Source organism: Aythya fuligula, chromosome 16 (genome assembly GCF_009819795.1).
Source record: "Aythya fuligula isolate bAytFul2 chromosome 16, bAytFul2.pri, whole genome shotgun sequence".
Classification (NCBI taxonomy): Eukaryota; Metazoa; Chordata; class Aves; order Anseriformes; family Anatidae; genus Aythya; species Aythya fuligula.
Window position 1 is genome coordinate 2,042,170 of NC_045574.1, and position 19,092 is coordinate 2,061,261.

Genomic DNA, 19,092 nt, shown 5'->3' on the forward strand with positions numbered 1-19,092 from the left:
GAAGTCAAAGGGCAATTTAAGTTGTTTTTTGAAAAGCACAAGTGAATCTGCAAAAAGCTGTTCTGCACAGAAGACAAACCCCAGGCTACCTCAGTTGTCCTATGGTTCCTCTCACCAAGAGGTTGACATGAAGAAACTTCTGGTCACAGCATCCTTCCATCTGTGCCTGGGATGAAAATAGGGTCTGCGTTTGGAAAACATACCCTGGTTTCCAAATGCTTGTAACTAGATACAACTCAGTGCTAAAGTGAATCTTGGTTTTGGATTCTCTTTCTTGCTTTGCTGGATCTGACTCTTCCAGTTCAGCAGAGAGATTACATTTTGCTTTGTAAATACCCACAGACACGAGCTCAGATTTCCCTGCAAGGCTCTACCTGCTTTGTGAAGGAATAGATCAGTTCTAGGAATGTACTGAATTTGGTTCCTCAAATTTCATGCAGATCGGTGTGATGAAATGTCCTTAGCTTGCCCTTGGGAGCGATGCTACCTTCGTGATAGAACAGTTCTTTAATATGGAAATAGCAGGTGGCAGGAGGAAAAACAGACTTTAATTTTCAGAGAAACCAACGGAACAATTCCAAGAAAAGTGGAGTCGTGGAGCTTGGCTGGAGTAGTTTGCAGTTTTAATCTGCAAAAATATTCTACTTTTGCCATGATGGATGTGAGAGTGGGTGTCACCCCACGCCCTCTGCCTGTATCAGTTTAATCAGCACACCTCATATACAAGAGCTTGCTTCCTGATAGCACTGGAGTATAAACATGAATTGGAAAGAAATCTTGTCTAGGTTGTTGGGGAAAGCTCTGGAAAGCCCATCCCAAAACTTCATTCTGAACTTCTGGGATGGGAAAGCAATTACGAGCACTGAATATACGAAATAATCCTCAGTGCCAGTCTCAGAGAAACCTGCCCTTGCAGCTCTCAGTGTTGTGACTTATTAATCCTTTTATCAGCCTTGTGTCATCCTCAGAGTTATTTCCCAGCTCTGACCACTAGTAGCCATCTCGGAAGCTCCTGTGGATTGTTAAACTGGTAATGGTCTAGTGGTAGGTGTTTATTAAGGAAAAGACACCTTCAACCACAAGCCAGAATAAAGATCAAAAATCCAGTTGGAGACATGCTGCTTCAGAGCTCTCACCATGAGTTCACTGAAAACAATTAAGTTTTTGAGAGTCAATTGCATGGGGAGGTGGAGGAACAGTCACCTCTTCTTCTGCAGTTGATACATCAAACAACAGAACCAAAGATCTTGGGCAGAAATGGGAGGAGGGAGATCACTGTCCTATTTAGAAGGGGATAAAGCTCCACCCTATGCTGTAAATTCTTTTTTGAAAGTCAGGGTTTGCACAGGATTAAAGCTAAACAATCCATGCACTTATTAACATTATAAAGAACCTCTCCAGTGCTCTAGGCAGCTAATGTTATTCTTTAAGCTTCAGGTTTTTAGGCCTCCAGACAGTCCTTACTTAAAAAGAGCACAACAAACATCAAAAGCCCAGGGTGAGCTTTGACGTATGGCCTGAGCCAGACACATGGAGCCACAAGAGCTGCCACCCCGCAGAGACTTGGAGCTGCCACCCTGCAGAAACGTCCAGCTCCACCAAAGGAGCTCCACTGTGCCATGAGCTAGGGGGAGGTTTCTTTGATGTGGGCCATAGGGAGCCCAGGCTTGTACAAGTTGGTCTTATCAGACCCCAAGGGTTGGTCCCATCATGCATTAAAGGTTGGTCTTATCAGACCCCAAACGTTGGTCCCATCAAGCCCCAACAGCTGAACTCATCAGGCCCCAAAAGGACCTCCTCCTGCCTAGGGGAGCCTTCTCCGTAGGGTGTAACACCATCCAAAATCAAGCAGACCTGGCCCTGACCACAACACGGAGCTATGGGCTCTCCTAGCTGCTTTTCTAACAGAACCCATGCTTCAGAGGCAGTGGGAGGAGGGCTGCTGGTGAGCAGGCCAGAGCCATGGGCAGCCAGGCCTAGGGCCTGATGCTGGCCTGGGACACAGCACATGGGTGGAAACACTGAGAGGAAAAACACGCGAAGTCAAGAACTGGAACAGTATTTTTACTGCCTAAAGATCAGACTTACCTATCAAGTGAACACTTGCCGTTCAGTCTCAAAACATCAAGACATCTGCCTCTTTTTAGGGCTTGTCAGAAACAGCTAATAAATACGGACCAGGGCTGGGACGTTACTTCTCCAGCCCTCTCCTACCCTGCTTGGAAGCTGGGTGTCCTTGAGCTGGCAGCTTTGAAGACTTTGCTGTTTGTTCCTTGGCTTGGTATTTTTAGCCATTACCTGGCGTCAGAAGTGCACAGCAACTCTACAGGTCTCAACAGCTCCAAAATTTACAGCGATATATTCTGTTCCATTTATGTTTGTTTTCTGCACTGCCACTACTCATGAGCAGAATATAAATTACCTGAGTTTGATTCATGACCTAGAGTTCAGAGCACTTCCCCAGAAATAGCATTCTCTGTTTGGGACACTATTGCCAAGATTGCATTCCTGGAGCTGAATTCCTATCCCGTCCAAGACAGTTATTCTACCCATATTTCCCATCATTCTATTTTATACTATTTAGGTCATTTATATTTTCTTGCTCTCACAGTCACTTGCTATATGGTGCTCTGTCTCTTTGCAGTCATGCTCTTACCTGTGTTCTGTAAAGTCACCTTCAGACCTTCAAACAACTTCAAATTCAAATGGCCATTTTGACCTCAGTCCAAATTGCATTTAATAGAAATCTGTACTAAACCACTTGCATTCCTTGGACAGAAGGAAGAACTGAAAGATGCCCAAAGAAAGTATTATTTAGTCTAGTATTTAACTAGCAGGGACCACGAGAAAAACCTTTTGCTCTTTGCTTTAAATGTCACTATAATTAAAGTTACTGACAGTGCTAATATTAATTCTATCCTATGCAAGATGTTTATCCCCGATCCCAGTTTAGGTTCAGTCCATTCAGAAGTACTAGTATCTTCTGCAAATTTAATTCCAACTAATCTAATTCCAGTTTTAACTTTGTCACGGCTGTTCACAATGTCACAAGCAGTTCATGTACAGAGAGAAAACACAAGACAGACGTGAAATGTAGAAATTCTTCCCTTGGGGCTTTTTTCTTTCCTATTGCAGAAGTATCCATCTGAAAAGACACTGATTGTCATCCCTTTCTGTCTTCAGTGTTGCTTCCTTACTAGGTTCCTTTCTTATCTCCACCATATACAACTCCAAGCATCCCCACAACCAGAGCTGACAAATGATGAAATTCTTAACGTACCACCTGGGCTCCTGCTGGCATCCTTTCACCAGCTTTAATAGGGAAGCCATGGCAGATGCCATAAACCAATATGCTGATACCACTCGGGATTCATCCCTTACCCTTAGTACATGATTTAGTGATCTATGTGATCCAGCTGTGGAACAACTGAAATGTGCAGACTGCAGATAGAGAACACAAAGAGATAGGGAAGATAGAGCAGAAGACAGAGAAAAAGGAGTAACAGAAGAATCAAGAAATAAACTATATTTAATAGATCACAATTATATTTTGAGTATTTTGAGAATTTTTTTATTCCGTGACAGACTGCTGGGCAACCACGGATGCCTACACTGCAGGGACGATGATCATGCAGTGCCATCACCTGTTTGCTTCTGGTAGCTACATCAGCTGAGATCTGCTGCTTCCAAAATAAAATGACAGAAAAAATAATTACAAAAACTGAGTAATTTATCAAGATACTATTTCTGAACGAAAGCTCTCGGTCCACACCACGACCCTGTCCTCTACCACAGTGGCTCCCCGTCGGCTGTCTCTTTTTTCTATAGCAGGATCTTGGAGCACATCCACAGGATGAGCTGCCAGGGCCAGGTACGATGGTCATGTTCCCCTGAGACATGCTTCTTTTGGGGACACGTTGAGCTTGTTCATGGACCAAGCATGTCCCTGAGATAATGGCTGTCATTTCACAAAGTTTAGGAGCTCTTCTCCCAGCTCTCCCAGCACCTCCGCAGGTCAGCAAAAGCGCTGGGAGCAGCCCGGGGTGCAAACCAAGGAGATGAGGCCTGTTGAGAAGAGCAGGGGAAAAGAAAGCTTGGTCCTGGGAGGAGAAACAAGGGAAAGATGGTAAGAACTGCTCCAGCTGAATCAGTGCTCGTGGCTGGAGATAAAGCATGGGCGCCGAGTGGTTTTCCTCCTGACTTTCCAAAGTCATTGACCTTTGGACTGAGGCGAAGCAGGAAACTGCACAAGTCCTCCCACTGCCAACAAGTCTGACAGCAGCTTTGACAGGAACGGGATTTTATCTGAGGGAGAACATTGGATGCCAGGATCCTGTAACTGAAAGGATTTTTGCTTTTCAGCCCTGGGAACAAAGCTTTGACCGGCGGCACTGCTACAAATCTGTGGCTCTGGGGGGGGGTCACGTCATTCCGTGTCCCGTGGGGTTACAGCCGTAAAAGTGAGTGATTTTCCTCAGATTCTCCATGGAGACCCAGCCGGGCTTCCCCTCAGGCCCCCCAAAACGCCCCCTCCCCACCGCCCAGCACACGGCACTCATTGCACAGAACCCCCTCATTGCACAACACCCAGCCGGCAGATGAGGCTCTTGTTTATTTTGGGGGGTTTGGGGGGGTTTGGTTGTGTTGCTGACTGAATCCCCGCAGTTTGACCCGCGGGGAGGCCACCCCCCGCCCGCCGCCCCCAGCGCCCGCCATTTCCCGCCCCGCTCCCTCCGCGCGGCCGCCCCGCCCCCACCCCCCCCGCGCGCCGCCGCCACCCCGCGGGCACGCGCCCGAGCACGCGCCCCCCCTCTCCCCGCGCGCGGGCGCGCGCCAACAGCCCCTCCCCTCCCCCCTACCCCCCCTTGTTGCTATAGCAACCGGGAGCCGGCTGGCGCGCGGCGGCGGCTGCCCAATGGGGAGGCGGCTCCCCCCGCAACTCCCGCCCCCCGGGGCCGGAAGGGGCGTGGCCTCGGGGCCGGAAGCGGGCCCGCAGCGCCGCAGGGTGTGTGTGTCTGTGCGTGCGCTCCCGCCGCTCCGCCCGCCGGGATCCAGGCCGCGGTGCCGCCGCCCCCGCCAGGTGAGGCTCCCCGGGCGCCCCCCGCTCTCCCCGCAGCCCCCCTCGGGGCGGGCAGCGCCTCCGCGGGCCCGCGGGAGGCCGGGGCCGGGCGGGGGAGGCCGCCGCAGGCCGCGGCGGGAGGGCCCCGCGGGGTGCGGGGCGGCTCCGGGCCGCTTTTTGTGCTCTGCCGTCGGGCCGTGCCCCGCAGCGCTGTGGGGGGGCGGTGTAACGGTGCGCCCCTGCCGCCCCTGCGCTGCGGGGCCCGGGCGGGGCCGCCGCCTCCTCCTCCCCTGCGGCCGGCACGGCCCGGCCCGGCCCGGCCCCGCCCGCCTGAGCCGCCCGCGGGGCGAGGCCGGCCGCGCACACCTGTGCGGAGCCTCGGCCCCCGCCCGCCCTGCGCCATCTCCTGCCGGGCGTTGGAGTGCTCGGCTCGGCTCATCTGGCCTGCTGCGGGGAGGGGAGGGAGCCGGCCTCCAGCGAGGAACGATTCCGAGCCCTCCTCCTCCTCCCGACGGCTCCTGCCTTACTGCACCCTGCCCAGGCTCCGCCGCGGGGCCCTTCTCGCGGCTTTCCCCAAATCGGGAGCGACCCGCGCCCGTCAGGCCCCTTCCACCCCCTGGGGCGGTTCTGTTTCTATGGCAGTTTGTGTGAGCTCGCTCACGTAGGAACAGAGGTGATCACGGAATGCTCGCAGGAAACAAAATAATGGCGTTTTCCAATTTTAACTCATCGTGTCCATTTGGGAATAGAGATGAGTTTAGGGAGGACTGCAAAGGGAAAGAAGGGTACATAAAGCCACTCCCAATGTATAAGAAGGCTGGGCAGTAACCCAGAGCTAACAACCCTAGGCTTTATTTAAGGTATGTGCAATTGTATATTAATTAGGGTGATCACATTTCAATGGCATACAGTCACTCTGTTAATACGTGGGAACAAAAATGTGTCTAATGCAACCATTACAGTATAAATTGGTTGCTTAAATTCCTCGTTAACGGTTAAAACAACTTCTATGGTAGTAGAAAAACAAATTGCATGTTGTGCAGTACTGTAAAAAAAAAAAATTAAATCCCTACATAAAAAAGTGAATTTGAGAAACTTTGGCAGGTTTTGTAGCATCAGTGGTTGGAATGCTTGGTTTCGTACATGTGCTACCACAGCACCTTAGTCAGAAGTTGGCTTTTGTTTTAAAGTAATACGGAAATGTAAACTGATCTAGAAGATAAAAAAGAAGCAATACCTCCTTCATTGGCTCTATCTCTGCAGTCCTTCAGTGTCAGTGTAATACTTTGTTTATCGGATCGGTACCCGTGAAGTGGTAGACTCGGTGCACAGATGGGCCTAGTGCAGTTTTCTCAACCTCATTATGTCAGTACCGCATGTTCTGATCTCTGCTATTTTGATGTTGAGTCTTTTTTTTGTAAGCAGGCCTCTGCCAGTATGCAGCTTTTTGTGCTGTATACGAATAAACTCAGATGAGGAGGAGTTAAGAAAATAATTATTTGAATAACGAGGTAAAAAGCTAGTACTCTGATCCTCCGGGTACCCCGCTGCATCCCAGCGAGACCAGGCCTTCCAGTAGTGTGTCTCTTCTATGGCCACACGTTCTGCCCCACCCTGCAATATAAATATTCTCAGTTTATTGCTAACAAAAGTGATTTACCTGTGATACGTATGCATTAGTTTGGCATGAATTTTGTGCCCGGAGGAAGATTTTTGGGGGGTAACTCACTATTTCCACCTGGACTGTAGTCAAAAACAATTACGCTGGTTGGAACAAAAAGATGTTACCATGTGAGGATGTTGTACTTTGGAACTGTGTGCCTGTGTCCACCTGCAGCTTTCCTGCGCTAAGTTCCAGTGCAGTGCTTGTCAGCCTGAAGTTCCTCATTTAGAAGGCATTAAGAAGAGCAAGAATACTGCCATAAATTTAATTTGTCTGTACAATATCGGTGTCCCTACGTGCTCTTGTTACCTCTGATGAAAAATCTACAGTTGTCTACAGAGATTGAAAGCCTTGCGTATAATTTTTCCAAAATGGTATTGGTCAGGTTTAGGAAACAACAATTAATGATGGTAGAAGGTAAGCAGAGCAAGTGGAGGCATGGCTTTGCTGAATGTTAATTTTATCTTAACGTTAATCGTTAAAGACTTGCACTGAAGGCCAGGGCATGTGGTGAGTCAGTAGATGCAGAGGAGGCTGAAGTTATGTGCCACACAAGGTCAGTGAGTGTCAGAACTGGGAAGTCACTTTTTTTTCCCCCTCACCAAGTTAGCAGTAAGTTTTACCGAACTTATATATATGTAAAGGGCTTCAGTGGTCAGATAGAGCAGAAGTGTCCATTTTCTGATCAGTGGCTTAACAATACGTGGTTACCTTTGGAGGAGCTGGAGCAGAGAGACAAAGCTGATGAAGTGAGATGCCTGATGCTCAGCTAAAGAAAGGGAGGTTCCTTGCAGTCTGATCAGGAGCCCGTTCCTTTCCTGTAAGGAATGTTTGTTGGGGGTGGTGCCTGCTGGACAGCGAATATCAGCAATGTCATGCAGTTCTGCCAGCGTTGTAGCTCCAGTGTCAGCATGTGTGTACCTGAAGCATGGAGAAGGATTTGCCATTTGTTTCAGAAATACTGTCTCCAAACATTTAGTCTTGGTAATTATCAAACTGTACTTTGAGACACCACTTTCCTCACGTGAATACTTATATTGCCCATCCAGAAATCTCTAAGGCATGTTCATGTGTCGTTAGAATTGAACTACATTTTTTTGTACCAAATTTCTACTTCTCATGGAAAAATTTGAATGGATTTACAAAGATGGTGGCTGAGAATTGATTGTGTCACACTTCACCAAACCTGTTTCTATGTCCCTTTTTGGTAGTGAAGCAGCCTGGTAACCTGCATCTCTGCTTGGCTCGTTAGCGACTGATACGTCAAGCTAGTAATTGCACTGCTTTCTCACCAGCATTTTAATGAAGTGGAAGTGTTTGTTTGACAGCTTCTAATGCTTGCTATAAAGAGAAGAACAATACGCAGAAATCAATAACTTAATTAGCATCAGAAGATCAGGTCATGGAGAGCAGCAGACTTCAGACCACCGTAGGCTTATTAGTATTGTCCTATCAGCTCAATATGTTATATAAGCCAGGCTTTTTTTCACTGTCAGTTTGCATCTGGTTTCTACAGACTTTAAACACGGTTACTTCTCATCTGTTTTGGCTTTGGCCTAAACAGCTCATTGAGCCTGGGAACAATAAAGGCTGTGGAGCAGATGTAGTAACTGCTGGGTAGCAAGATGCAGTCCTCCACCACTCGCAGTCTCCTGAAGAACACTACCTACGTGTTCTGCTCCTCAGCTGGTGCTGAGATGTAGACCTCCAGTTCTGTGCATCCATCCGCTCTTGAGAGCTCTGGGGGCACACAGCCTCTAGGTGCCATTTCCAGGTTGGTCACACCTTCTCTTTTTTGCAGCTTCTTCTGGAATTAGCCAGCCATTCATAAACTAACGTTTGACAGGCTCTGACCTCTGGTGTTTTCTGATTGTATCAGATCTCACCTACACAGCCTTTTATTTTTGGAGGTGGGAAGTAAGCAGTTGTAATCTTTTTGTATCTGTATGCATGTGATTATGCACTTGTAATAGGGGTTGGGAGACCTTAGGCTGTACTGGGGAGAGTGTTTGTTTTTTTTTTTTTTATCTCCTATCTAGAGTGTGGGGAACTACAGTGCTCTGAATTTGTGGTTGCTGGTAGTGTGGGCTGAGGGCTAGTGGTTGGCATTCCTTGTTGTAAATAGTGTCCAGCCACAGCCTTGTGGAAGGCCACTAAGCTGTGGTTTGATAGATTCTGAAGAGGGCAGCCCCATGAATTTTACGTGTGTTAACACATCTGAGAATCTTCTGCTTAGAGCGGGCAACTTCTGGGACTCCTCCGTGGCTGTGATCTGCACGTCCTCGCTCCTCCATCTCCCCTCTTCCCCCTTGCCAACACGGCATGGCTTCAGTAGTGCTAGAATAGATGGTTCCTGTCGGCCTCCTGTTTGTCACCTTTGTGTGTTCCGCTCCTAGCTGCAGGTAACCTTTGTGAGATGGCTTCTGTTTGTGGCCTTGGACTATTTTTAGCTCTAGGCTTTGCTTGTTTCAGACTGTGGCACACTGCTCCATTGTTAGAGCGTGGCTTTCATCTCCTTTATGGGAGGGACCAGTTATAACTGATAGTTGCTTCTTTGCCTTTTCAAACATCACTCCTTTCCTTGTATCTTTTTTTCCTTCTGGCAAACACTTCCCTCTTTTGGAGCTCAAGCCAGCATAGCTCTGCAAAGCTCTTCTCCAGCCTTCTAACAAGGTAAGCGATGGAGAATAAAATGAAGGTTTTAAGTGTTCCTTTATGCAGTGCTTTGTGAGTGAAATAAAGGTAGGCTTACTGGTGGGTTGCAGACGTTTTGGTGTGGGCGATGTTTTCCTTCTTGTATTTAATTTCTGTCAAATCCATTTTTTGGAATAGTACCTTCTAGTTTCATGGAAAAACTACTAACAAACGGTACAGATATTAAGATAAACAGTGCAAGCCCCTGCATAGTGAATTCTCAATTCGTCAACCAGTGAAGTTCTGAGGAGCTCCATCTTCAGTAACCAGTTTGAGTCACATTTAAGATGTGCATAAATTTATTGTTTGAGAAACAGCATTCTAATGCTTTGTGCTGGTGTTTTGGCTGTACAGCTGATGATGCGTTAAGCTGGTTTTTGGAGCTCTTTTATCCACTAGCTCTTTGTCCTTGCAGTCCTGTCTGGTTTCCTTAACATGTCCTTATACGAACCCATTGACTGCCATGAACTGACTCGCATCCATGGATGCATATGTCAGCGAGCTTGATAAAACAAACTCTACGCCATTTCAAAACTAAACTGTATGCTGTTTGTAAACAGAATTCTGCATGGATAACTTGAGTACGCATTAGAACAGTATTGGCAAAACGCAGATCAAAGACGATACTGACCTTTCCATGGCAAAATGTAAACTGTTGGAGTTTCTTGTCTCTGGGCTTCAACAAACAGGCTGCTTCTACAAAACAATCGCTTTCCCCAAGAGGGAGAGAAGAAGATTGCAGTAGAACTGCTTCTGATAAGCTGTGCAGACAGTGAGGAAATCAGAACTGCTTTGGAAGTGTTTTGTTTAGGTGATCTGTTACTTAAAGTTGGCTCTTGTGGCATGAAAAGCATTCTTCAGGTGTACTGTGTCGGGGGGTAAGTAAATGCCATTACTTCCCACGTTACGGACAATCTAAATTTAATGCTGAGTTTAGGGAGTGGTTGACTAGGTTGGATAGATGCACCAGTTACAAATGTAGTGGGTTTTCTCAATGGTAAATGGCTGCTATTTCTTTATTTTTTTGTGTACGTATATATGCACCAGGGTACCGTTGTTTCAACTAGAGACATAGTCTCTTGCCTAATTAACAGAAGCTTGTGAAAGCTAAATGTAAACTTACCGTTCTCATTTAGCTTTTCTTGTTCTTTTAGAGTTGTTTTTAGGCTGTTCAGGTCTCAGTCTGAAAGCTTCTGATCTAGACAGTGGGAGTCCTGATTGGACTTCAGGGAGTAAGAGAGGAACGTTATTGCTCAGTACTAACAAGAATGACAGTTCTGGGTCTGTCTGAAAATGCAGATCTGCCTACCTGGATATTGATGAATCTGGGACACCTGGGAGTTTGAGGTATTGAGGTATCCACTTCTTTTTTTTTTTGATGAAAACAAGGAGACTTCAGTCTTCCCATGAACCCAGGCCTAGGTGATGGCCACTGAACTAACAACATTATATTCCAAGTTGATTAATGTTGGCGTCCTGTAGAAGCAAGCAACACTCAGTCTGCCTCCCAGACGCATTCTTTACCAACTTCATTTTTCATTGCTCCAGTTCCTCAGCAGCATAGTGGCCATGTGATGTGTTTTTCTTGGCTTCCTATGCTAAACTGCGTTATCAGAGACGATAAACAAGTTGTTTCCATACGAGCAATTGGTTTTGCAGTAGTGACTCTCATGTGGGCCACATCCCACTGAGTCTTTGTGAATGTCAGTGTTACTTAAAAGCTCTTGGAAACTGAAGGCTGCAGCCACTCTAGGTGTATAGAATTGTCTATTAAATATACATTGAAGCACGTATAAAAAAAATATCTAGCAGGACAGTATAAATATGTCTTCCATGGCTGTCCATAGGTGCAGCTGTACTGGGTGTGGTTCACTTAACCCCACAGAAATAGCTCCTGCAGTGTGCAGACAGCTGCTGATGTGGGGAGGATCTGCCCAGTCATTTAATACTCTTAAACAGTTGTTGTTGAAGACTAATGCAGGTTAAAAAAAAAAAAAAAAAAAAAAAAGCCCTGCTGGTTTCTGCATTAGGACACGAATACGTGAATTGTCTCCCTGGCTGAGCTATGGCCTGTATGGGAATAGGGAGAGATTTACACAGGGAACATATTGCTGTGCTTAAACTCATGGTGACATGCATTTTTCTGCATTATGAAGAATAATGCTTATGAGCCTTCAGGGTTATGATTATGTATAATTTCTAAATTGTGTAAGTTATTGTCAAGAGGTTTGTTTTTTTGTTTGTTTTTGTTTTGTTTTGCTTTTACAAAACCTTCATATTTATTCCAGTTGATAAACTGTCCACCTGTTACCACCTGTGAGTTGTGCTTCACCCCTCAACGTTAACTTCCACTGTGTAGACAATCAAATATTTTTCTGGTTTTATTCCCCACTAATTACAGGATAGTCATGGATAAAAGTGAGTTGGTACAGAAAGCCAAACTGGCCGAACAGGCCGAGCGTTACGATGACATGGCTGCTGCTATGAAGGCTGTCACCGAGCAGGGGCATGAACTGTCCAACGAAGAAAGGAATCTACTCTCAGTTGCCTACAAGAATGTGGTCGGTGCCCGTCGCTCGTCCTGGCGTGTGATTTCCAGCATTGAACAGAAAACAGAGAGGAATGAGAAGAAACAGCAGATGGGAAGAGAATATCGTGAGAAAATTGAGGCTGAATTGCAGGATATCTGCAATGATGTTCTGGTAATAATCAAACAGCAAAAATAACAGTAACTAGTACTGCAGCGTTCTTCTGAGAGGCTTAAGGAATCTTACTCAGGTTGTGGATACTGCAGCACTGTAGCAGGGGAATATTTTTGCATATCTCTCCCTTTGAGTTGAGTTCTAAGTCCTAAATTGTCTAGTTTCAGGAATTCATTAGTTTGTTGTTACAAAAGAACGTTTCTGTTAAAAAACAGAAGGATGTAGGCAAGGCAATACTGAAGACCCCTAACTGCTGGCTAGTGATTACCATGAAAACAAATTGAGGCCTGCTGGGGCACTAGCATAAGTCCTGCTAAAAAGCCGACTGTTTCTGTAAATTCTTTTGTCAGTGAATGCTGACATCGTGAAGCTCGTGTACTACCTTTTTGGTGGAAGTATAAGGTCTGTATTTTTCCTCCCAAGTCAGTTTTGCTGTTTTCCCCACTTAGATGAGAGGGATCCTATTTATTGCTGCTCATCTTGCTGAAGATCTGCCTTAGGAACAGTTGCAAAGGCTGAGAGTACTGACAGCATCTCTTCCTGAGGGTACATGTGCTGACCGTGCCACTCTTCAGCTGGAGCTGCAGATAGAATCAGTTTGTTACGAGTAGTCTCACTGCTCTGTATAGAATTCAAGTTCGTGGCAGGAAAAGTGCCTGGATTTGTGCTGATGTTGAGCTGCTGCCCTTTGTTAGCTTGTGTGAATTGTCAACAGCCTCAGTGTAGCAAGTTTGCTGCTTTCCAGGGACTAGGATACAAGTAGTTTTTTTCCTGAGTTTAGGGAACATCAATATAACTAATGCATGAGCATGCATAAGTCATTGTTAATGTTTTAACAGTTCATGTTTACCATTGTAATGAAGGCTGTTTCAGACATTATTTGTATGACTTGGGGAAAAAAAAGTGTTTCCTTTCTCAGGAACTCCTGGATAAATACCTTATTGTCAACGCCACGCAGCCCGAAAGCAAGGTCTTCTATTTGAAAATGAAGGGCGATTACTACAGATACCTCTCAGAGGTGGCGTCTGGGGACAACAAGCAAAGTAAGTGGAGGTGAAACTTCTCATTCTGTTGGGGGCTGGGCAGAATAAAGTATGAAAAATACTTGGGTCCTTTTCTCCTAACGTGAAATATTTCTTTCTTCAATAGTATTCAATAGTATTGAAGATGAGCGCAGTGCAGGTCACTTTTAGAGAAACAGACTTCACTGAAATTAATAGAATTGTTTGACAGATGTTCAAGTCAGATTCTGTTTGCAGTCGCAACATCAGTGGCAGATTTCTAAGCACATTTCACAACGTAAAATCCTTTTTCTGGAGTATGGAGGAAGAAAATGTGTTGTTTCTTGTGGAAAAAGCTTGGTTGCTATCATCTTTTGTTTAAACAATGAATTTAGCTCACAAGTCTTGGTTATTTGCAAGCTTTCTGCATTCAGATATGAGATATTGGGTTACTGAGTACTAAGCCAATTGTTAAAGCAACAGCCTGAATTCTTGGTGAGTGTCTGATCTGGTCAGTAGCTTGCAACCTTAAGCCCCAGAATGATGTCAAACTGTTACCTGTTAGCAAGGGAAGGGACAGTTGTCTTTATTCTGAAACCTCAAACTGAAACACAGAATTTGCGGCCTACCTGCTAAAATTTCCTTCTCAAGAGTGTTTAAACTGGTAGTTTAGATGCCTCTTTTTCCCCATATGGTGGTGTCTGGATTTTTTAGAATTTAACGTCTGTAGCTCCAACCTTTAGCTGAACAAATATTTCTGCCTTAATAGTTCAGCAAGTGGTAAGCTTTTACCTCTTAATCATTGAAAGAAGCTTTCATGTTTGCAGTTCTATGAATATCTAGTGGCATGATGGTCTAGACAAAGAATACAATAGCTTCCCCCATGAAATGTGGTGATGTACTGTGTGTGAATATGATTGCAATTGCTTCTTGCAGCAACAGTGGCAAACTCTCAGCAAGCTTACCAGGAGGCATTTGAAATTAGCAAGAAAGAGATGCAGCCAACGCACCCCATTCGACTTGGTCTGGCTCTCAATTTCTCTGTCTTCTATTATGAGATACTCAATTCTCCTGAAAAAGCCTGTAACCTGGCAAAGACGGTAAGCAGACTCCTCACATCACCAGTTCTTGTGGGAGCTAAGGAGGTAATTACATGGTGACAGTAGTTTGCAGATAGTTACGCATTCTCATATGAAATCCTTTACAAATGCTGTTGTCTTTAAACTATAGTCTTCTTAGTGTATTTTTGGGTAAGTTAATTAAGGCTAAGCTACTCTGGCTCAGTTAAGCAAAGGCAATTTGCGAAGGCAGCTGATCTAGTGAAAGGGGAGACTGAGTACCTCTTCCACTGTCCATGTCATTCTCTTAGAATGCTCTTAGTGATTTTTTTTTTTAATTTGATCACTTTGCAAATAAGTGTTGTCTTTTTGAGTTATGACTATAGCGTAGCTGACTGTGCAACTGTGTGTGCCTCTCTAGAGACCAAATGGAACTTATATGGTGCCAGATAGGGAGAAGGCTAAAACCTGTTTAAAAAAAAAAAATTAAAAATGTTTTGCTTCGTAAAATACTGCTGCTATTCGTGTTTTTAGTTCATATGCTTACATCTGTTTGAAACCTGAATGAGAGAGGACGCTTACCGTGGCTCTGACCTGCATCATGTGCTTTCATGTGTAGCGGATGGGTTGTGTGTAACAGATGCGCAGTGTGGCATTACTAATCTCTGTTAAAATGTACCTGATTCCCTGTGCTCCTTTGAAAAGAAATACAAAACAAACCCAAAGAATTCTACTCCAAATTCACTCTCAAGTTCAGAAGTCACTCTCAAAACCCCCTTGTTTGCCATTTACATGTATAATGTATATCAACGTAATGGTGGTACCTTTCTCTTTTACTGGCACTTCAAACCACTCAGGCCTTCATCTTTAATGAAGGTATTGCTGTTAAGTGCTCCTCTTAGACCTGACTGTGAGCTGTGTGAATCATTCTTCAGAGTGGCAGTGTGTGTGCGCTTGCCTCTTCAGTACTTGCTATTGGCATGGCAGTAGAGTGGCCTTAATCTGGCCCCTTTTGTGAAGACTTTGGTCATCTAGTGTTCTTGTGCTCACGTTGGTTTACTTTTCTTCCCTTGGTGAAAAAGAAAAATACTGGAAGCTTTTGTCACAAAGCTTTTGTGGCAGATCTACAAGATCTGTGGAAGCAGAAATGTGTTCAGAGTGGAGTAAAAATTTCTTGCGTGTTTCTAGGCATTTGATGAGGCGATAGCAGAGCTGGACACGCTGAATGAAGAGTCTTACAAAGACAGCACTCTCATCATGCAGCTGCTTAGGGACAACCTCACTGTAAGTATTACAGGGCAAACTGCTGTGTTCTGTGCTGGCACTTCTTTAGGCTGCTGGACTCCACTAAGTAGGACTCAGCAGCTGAAGCTTTATGTAGACCTGTGCCATTAAAATTGCCTTTTCTGAAGCATTAACTGCATGTCTTAACTGTGCTGCTTTTTGTAACCAGACCAGTTAGACTTGCTGGTTTAGATCAGAGATCGCTTGTTAACCACTGTAACAAACTCAGCCTTTTTGTAACACAAAGTGCAATATGTCTGTTCTCAACAGATTGCGTTCAGCTTGCAGACCTTTGTTTGCTTTTTCCTTGTAATCCTTTACCCACTTTCTAGTTCATTATTTTTACTGTTAATGTTTCAATTATTGTTATGTTTCAATTCTGTTATTCTTAGCTGAGAAAATTGTGCAGCTACTGCTAATTGCACTGTCTTCCCTTTCCTGACAGTTGTAATTAACCGTGTGCTTTCAGCATAAACATGTTTGTATTTTCTTACAGCTATGGACGTCGGAAAACCAGGGAGATGAAGGGGATGCTGGGGAAGGAGAGAACTAATGGCTGTCACGCTTCACTATATGTTCAATGTCACCCTGTATCCTACACATATATCCCTTTGTGCGACAAGCAAAAAGAATAGTACATCGACTTTCACAACCTCAACGTAGCAAAAACTGTCTGTGGGGTAAAAACGGTTGGTTGGTGTTTTGTGTACTTAAAATGGAGGTCGGTTATTATAATGGCATTCCGAATTTTCCTATTATGAACATTTACAGTTATGATTACCGTGTTTATATTTTTAACTGAACACTGTGATTATGGGTTTTGTGATTGCAATTGACTTTACAAAACTCTTATTGGTAGAAAAGTAGACATCAATTATGTAACAATGGCAAGCATAATCTGGCACCAAAATAGTCGAAGTACAATTCTGTTGTAAAGTTGTACAGAAAGTTATAGAGATTCTATTGTGACACTGGGGCATGGAAGGAAAACAATCCAATGTATGGCATTCCAGTTAGTAACACACTGCTCTGAGTTAGTTTAACAGGCACACTTTGTAGACATTTTTAACCAAGTCTGAGGCACCGCTTTCAGTCAAAAGCTCACTTTGTCAATCCTGTCTTTCTGGGGATTGGGTTTGTTTTGGGGAGGAGGGTAATGGGGGAGTTAGCAGCTTGATTTCCAAACTCTTTACACTGGCAGATAACTGGGATTTGACTTCTAAAAGTGGTTTCATGTCCATACAACATGCATGACTAAGCCCCTTCCCACAGCAATAAAGTACCTAATTATACCTTAGATATTCTTCAGTAGTGAGAATTCTTGGTTCGCTACCATGGACTTGCAATAGGAGAAGATTCAATTTTTTGAATGGCCTTATTAGTTTGGATGATACCATGAAGCGATCTGCCACTTTAGCATTACTTTACTCGTGGGTGAATTGAAAACTCCATGGTATTCCCATTTCGATTCTACCTTGAAAGCCTTTTAAGTAGTCCACCAAGCCATCTTTAAGTTTGCTTTATAGAAATTTTCTCCCATCGGACTCTATTCATCCTCGACCCTTTCACCTGCTTAAACTCCATTAAAACAATTGGGTTCCCACATATACATCATCCTTTCGGTGTGGGTGATGTCAGGATGGTAGGCGAGACCTGAATCTGCTAGAGGACTGGTTTCTGTCTTGGATGTTTGCGAGCTGCCAGTGCTCTTGCGGTCTTCAGCTCATCTGCCGTTTTTTTGGTAATACCAAGATCTGGCTCAAATATTCAGGTTTTCCCACTTACTGTACTGGAATGCAGACCTTACACATTTGCAATGCTTGTAATATTTGAGCTCCCGATGTCCTCACCTAGTTACGTTTCAGACATGTCCCATTAAATAAAACCTAATAAGAGTTGCGTGAATAATGCAGTGGAAAAGATTAGGATTAGTCACCTATCAGTCTCGCGGTATCATCCCCCTGCCTTCACATTCCACTTAGGTATAGGATCCATCTGTTTGTCTGTCCATCCGTCTGCTGGAGAGAGAATTTCATGCACTGATTTTAAAACTCCCCTCTACTAGCTGAACAAATTGTGCAGTTAATACTTGGCGCTTGATAAATGCAGTAGTGAATGTGGAACCGAGCCTGTCTGTATATCTGGTAGCTCTTTTCGCTTTGTTTTTACTGACCAGTATTCTGCCTAAAGTTTGCTTCTGTGACGGTTATATTGCCTAGCACACACGTGGTTGTGAGAATAGTATAGCAAAAAAGAAAAACCTGGTTATTGATGTACTAGATTTGTGTATGTCTTTTAAACAGTTCTAGTTTCACCTTACACAAAATAATCAGGAAAGTGTAAAAGAATTCAAAAGTGAATAATAAAAAAAATTTTATCAGTTGTTTGTGTCTGTTATCTTTGCCATCCTTGTGGCAAAAACACTTGGGGGTAGTAGAATCACCACTTTGTAGAACCAATAAGGTTGGAAAAGGCCTTCCAGGTCATCTGGTCCAAACCTCCCTATGCTACCACAGTCACCCCCTAAGCCATGTCCCTGAGTGCCAGGTCCAACCTTTCCTTGAACACCCCCAGGGGCGGTGATGCCACCATTTCCTTCAATTAAATGCTCAGTCTTAAATTGTGTGAGTTGATTCATGGTTTCCAAATGGTACTAATATGTAATTGCTCGTGCCTTTGCAGAGAGAGTTTTCCCCCTCACGTTCCCACATTTGTAGTAGAGAACGCTGCTTCTCCTCAGTTTTGTTGAGGTCACATTTGTATTGTCACTGCAGGACTTAAAAGAAAAGCAGCTATAAATATCTATCTAATTTGCCATGAGTCACTGCATATTGTATGGCTGAGCACACTGTACAGGAGAAAAGTCTGGTACGGCACTTGCTGCTGCAGTTGGCCAATTACGTTTAAAGCTTTTTCCCTTAGGGAAACTTTTAAATGCATACTTCTCAATGCAGGGTTAGCTTTCCAGCTGGGCCTCCAACAATCAGCTGCTTGTGGACCCGGCTGCACTGGTGAATAACCTGCACATGCTCCAGTTAACTCGCTGCTCTCAGCTGGTGCTGTACAAAAGCAGCAGTACTGCGAGTGCACATACCCGCTGGAGCTGTCTTCCTGGAAGCAGTGCTTGAAGGACTGAGGAGCAATAGTCGGGCTAGCTGACACCAGTCATCCTAAGGGTGCTGGGGAGGCCGGCTGGGACCAAGCAAATGTCCTGACAGTTTCAAAAGCCTCTTCAGCTCAAGTGTGGATATGGTACAGCAGCGTGCTCTGTGGATAATGCTGCTCAGACTCTTTTGTTTGATCACTGCAATGCATTAGGCCAAAACAAAATGAGCTGCTGATCAAGCACTAATCTGTCTACGGCCTGCTTTTAAATGATTCACCCTCTGTGTGCATCTGTACTTATTACTGCTTTGCCACTTTCTTCAGTGTTTATATTCATATCTGCTCCTACAGAATTGCATAGCGTGCTCTGACTCCCAGCCTGACTCACACCAATGCCACTGTCAGCTCCTAAAAGGAAAAATCCTGGGCCTCGCTAGCTGCTTGAAGAGCACTGGTCTTGTGCTGGTTCTTTCAGATAACATCTACTCTTACTTCTTTAGGGGTAATAATCTCAGGCAGACTGGTC

General features: G+C 44.8%; 1 protein-coding gene across 1 annotated transcript; it reads left to right on the forward strand.

The window, feature by feature from the left end:
• Positions 1–4,979: 4,979 nt before the first annotated feature.
• YWHAB (tyrosine 3-monooxygenase/tryptophan 5-monooxygenase activation protein beta) lies at positions 4,980–17,843 on the forward strand. The gene is made up of 6 exons (XM_032198169.1): positions 4,980–5,080; positions 11,818–12,118; positions 13,038–13,161; positions 14,056–14,219; positions 15,366–15,461; positions 15,958–17,843. Exons 2-6 carry the CDS (start codon positions 11,825–11,827, stop codon positions 16,012–16,014), a joined length of 735 nt encoding a protein of 244 aa, XP_032054060.1. The 5' UTR covers positions 4,980–5,080; positions 11,818–11,824; the 3' UTR covers positions 16,015–17,843.
• The last annotated feature ends 1,249 nt before the right edge of the window (positions 17,844–19,092 follow it).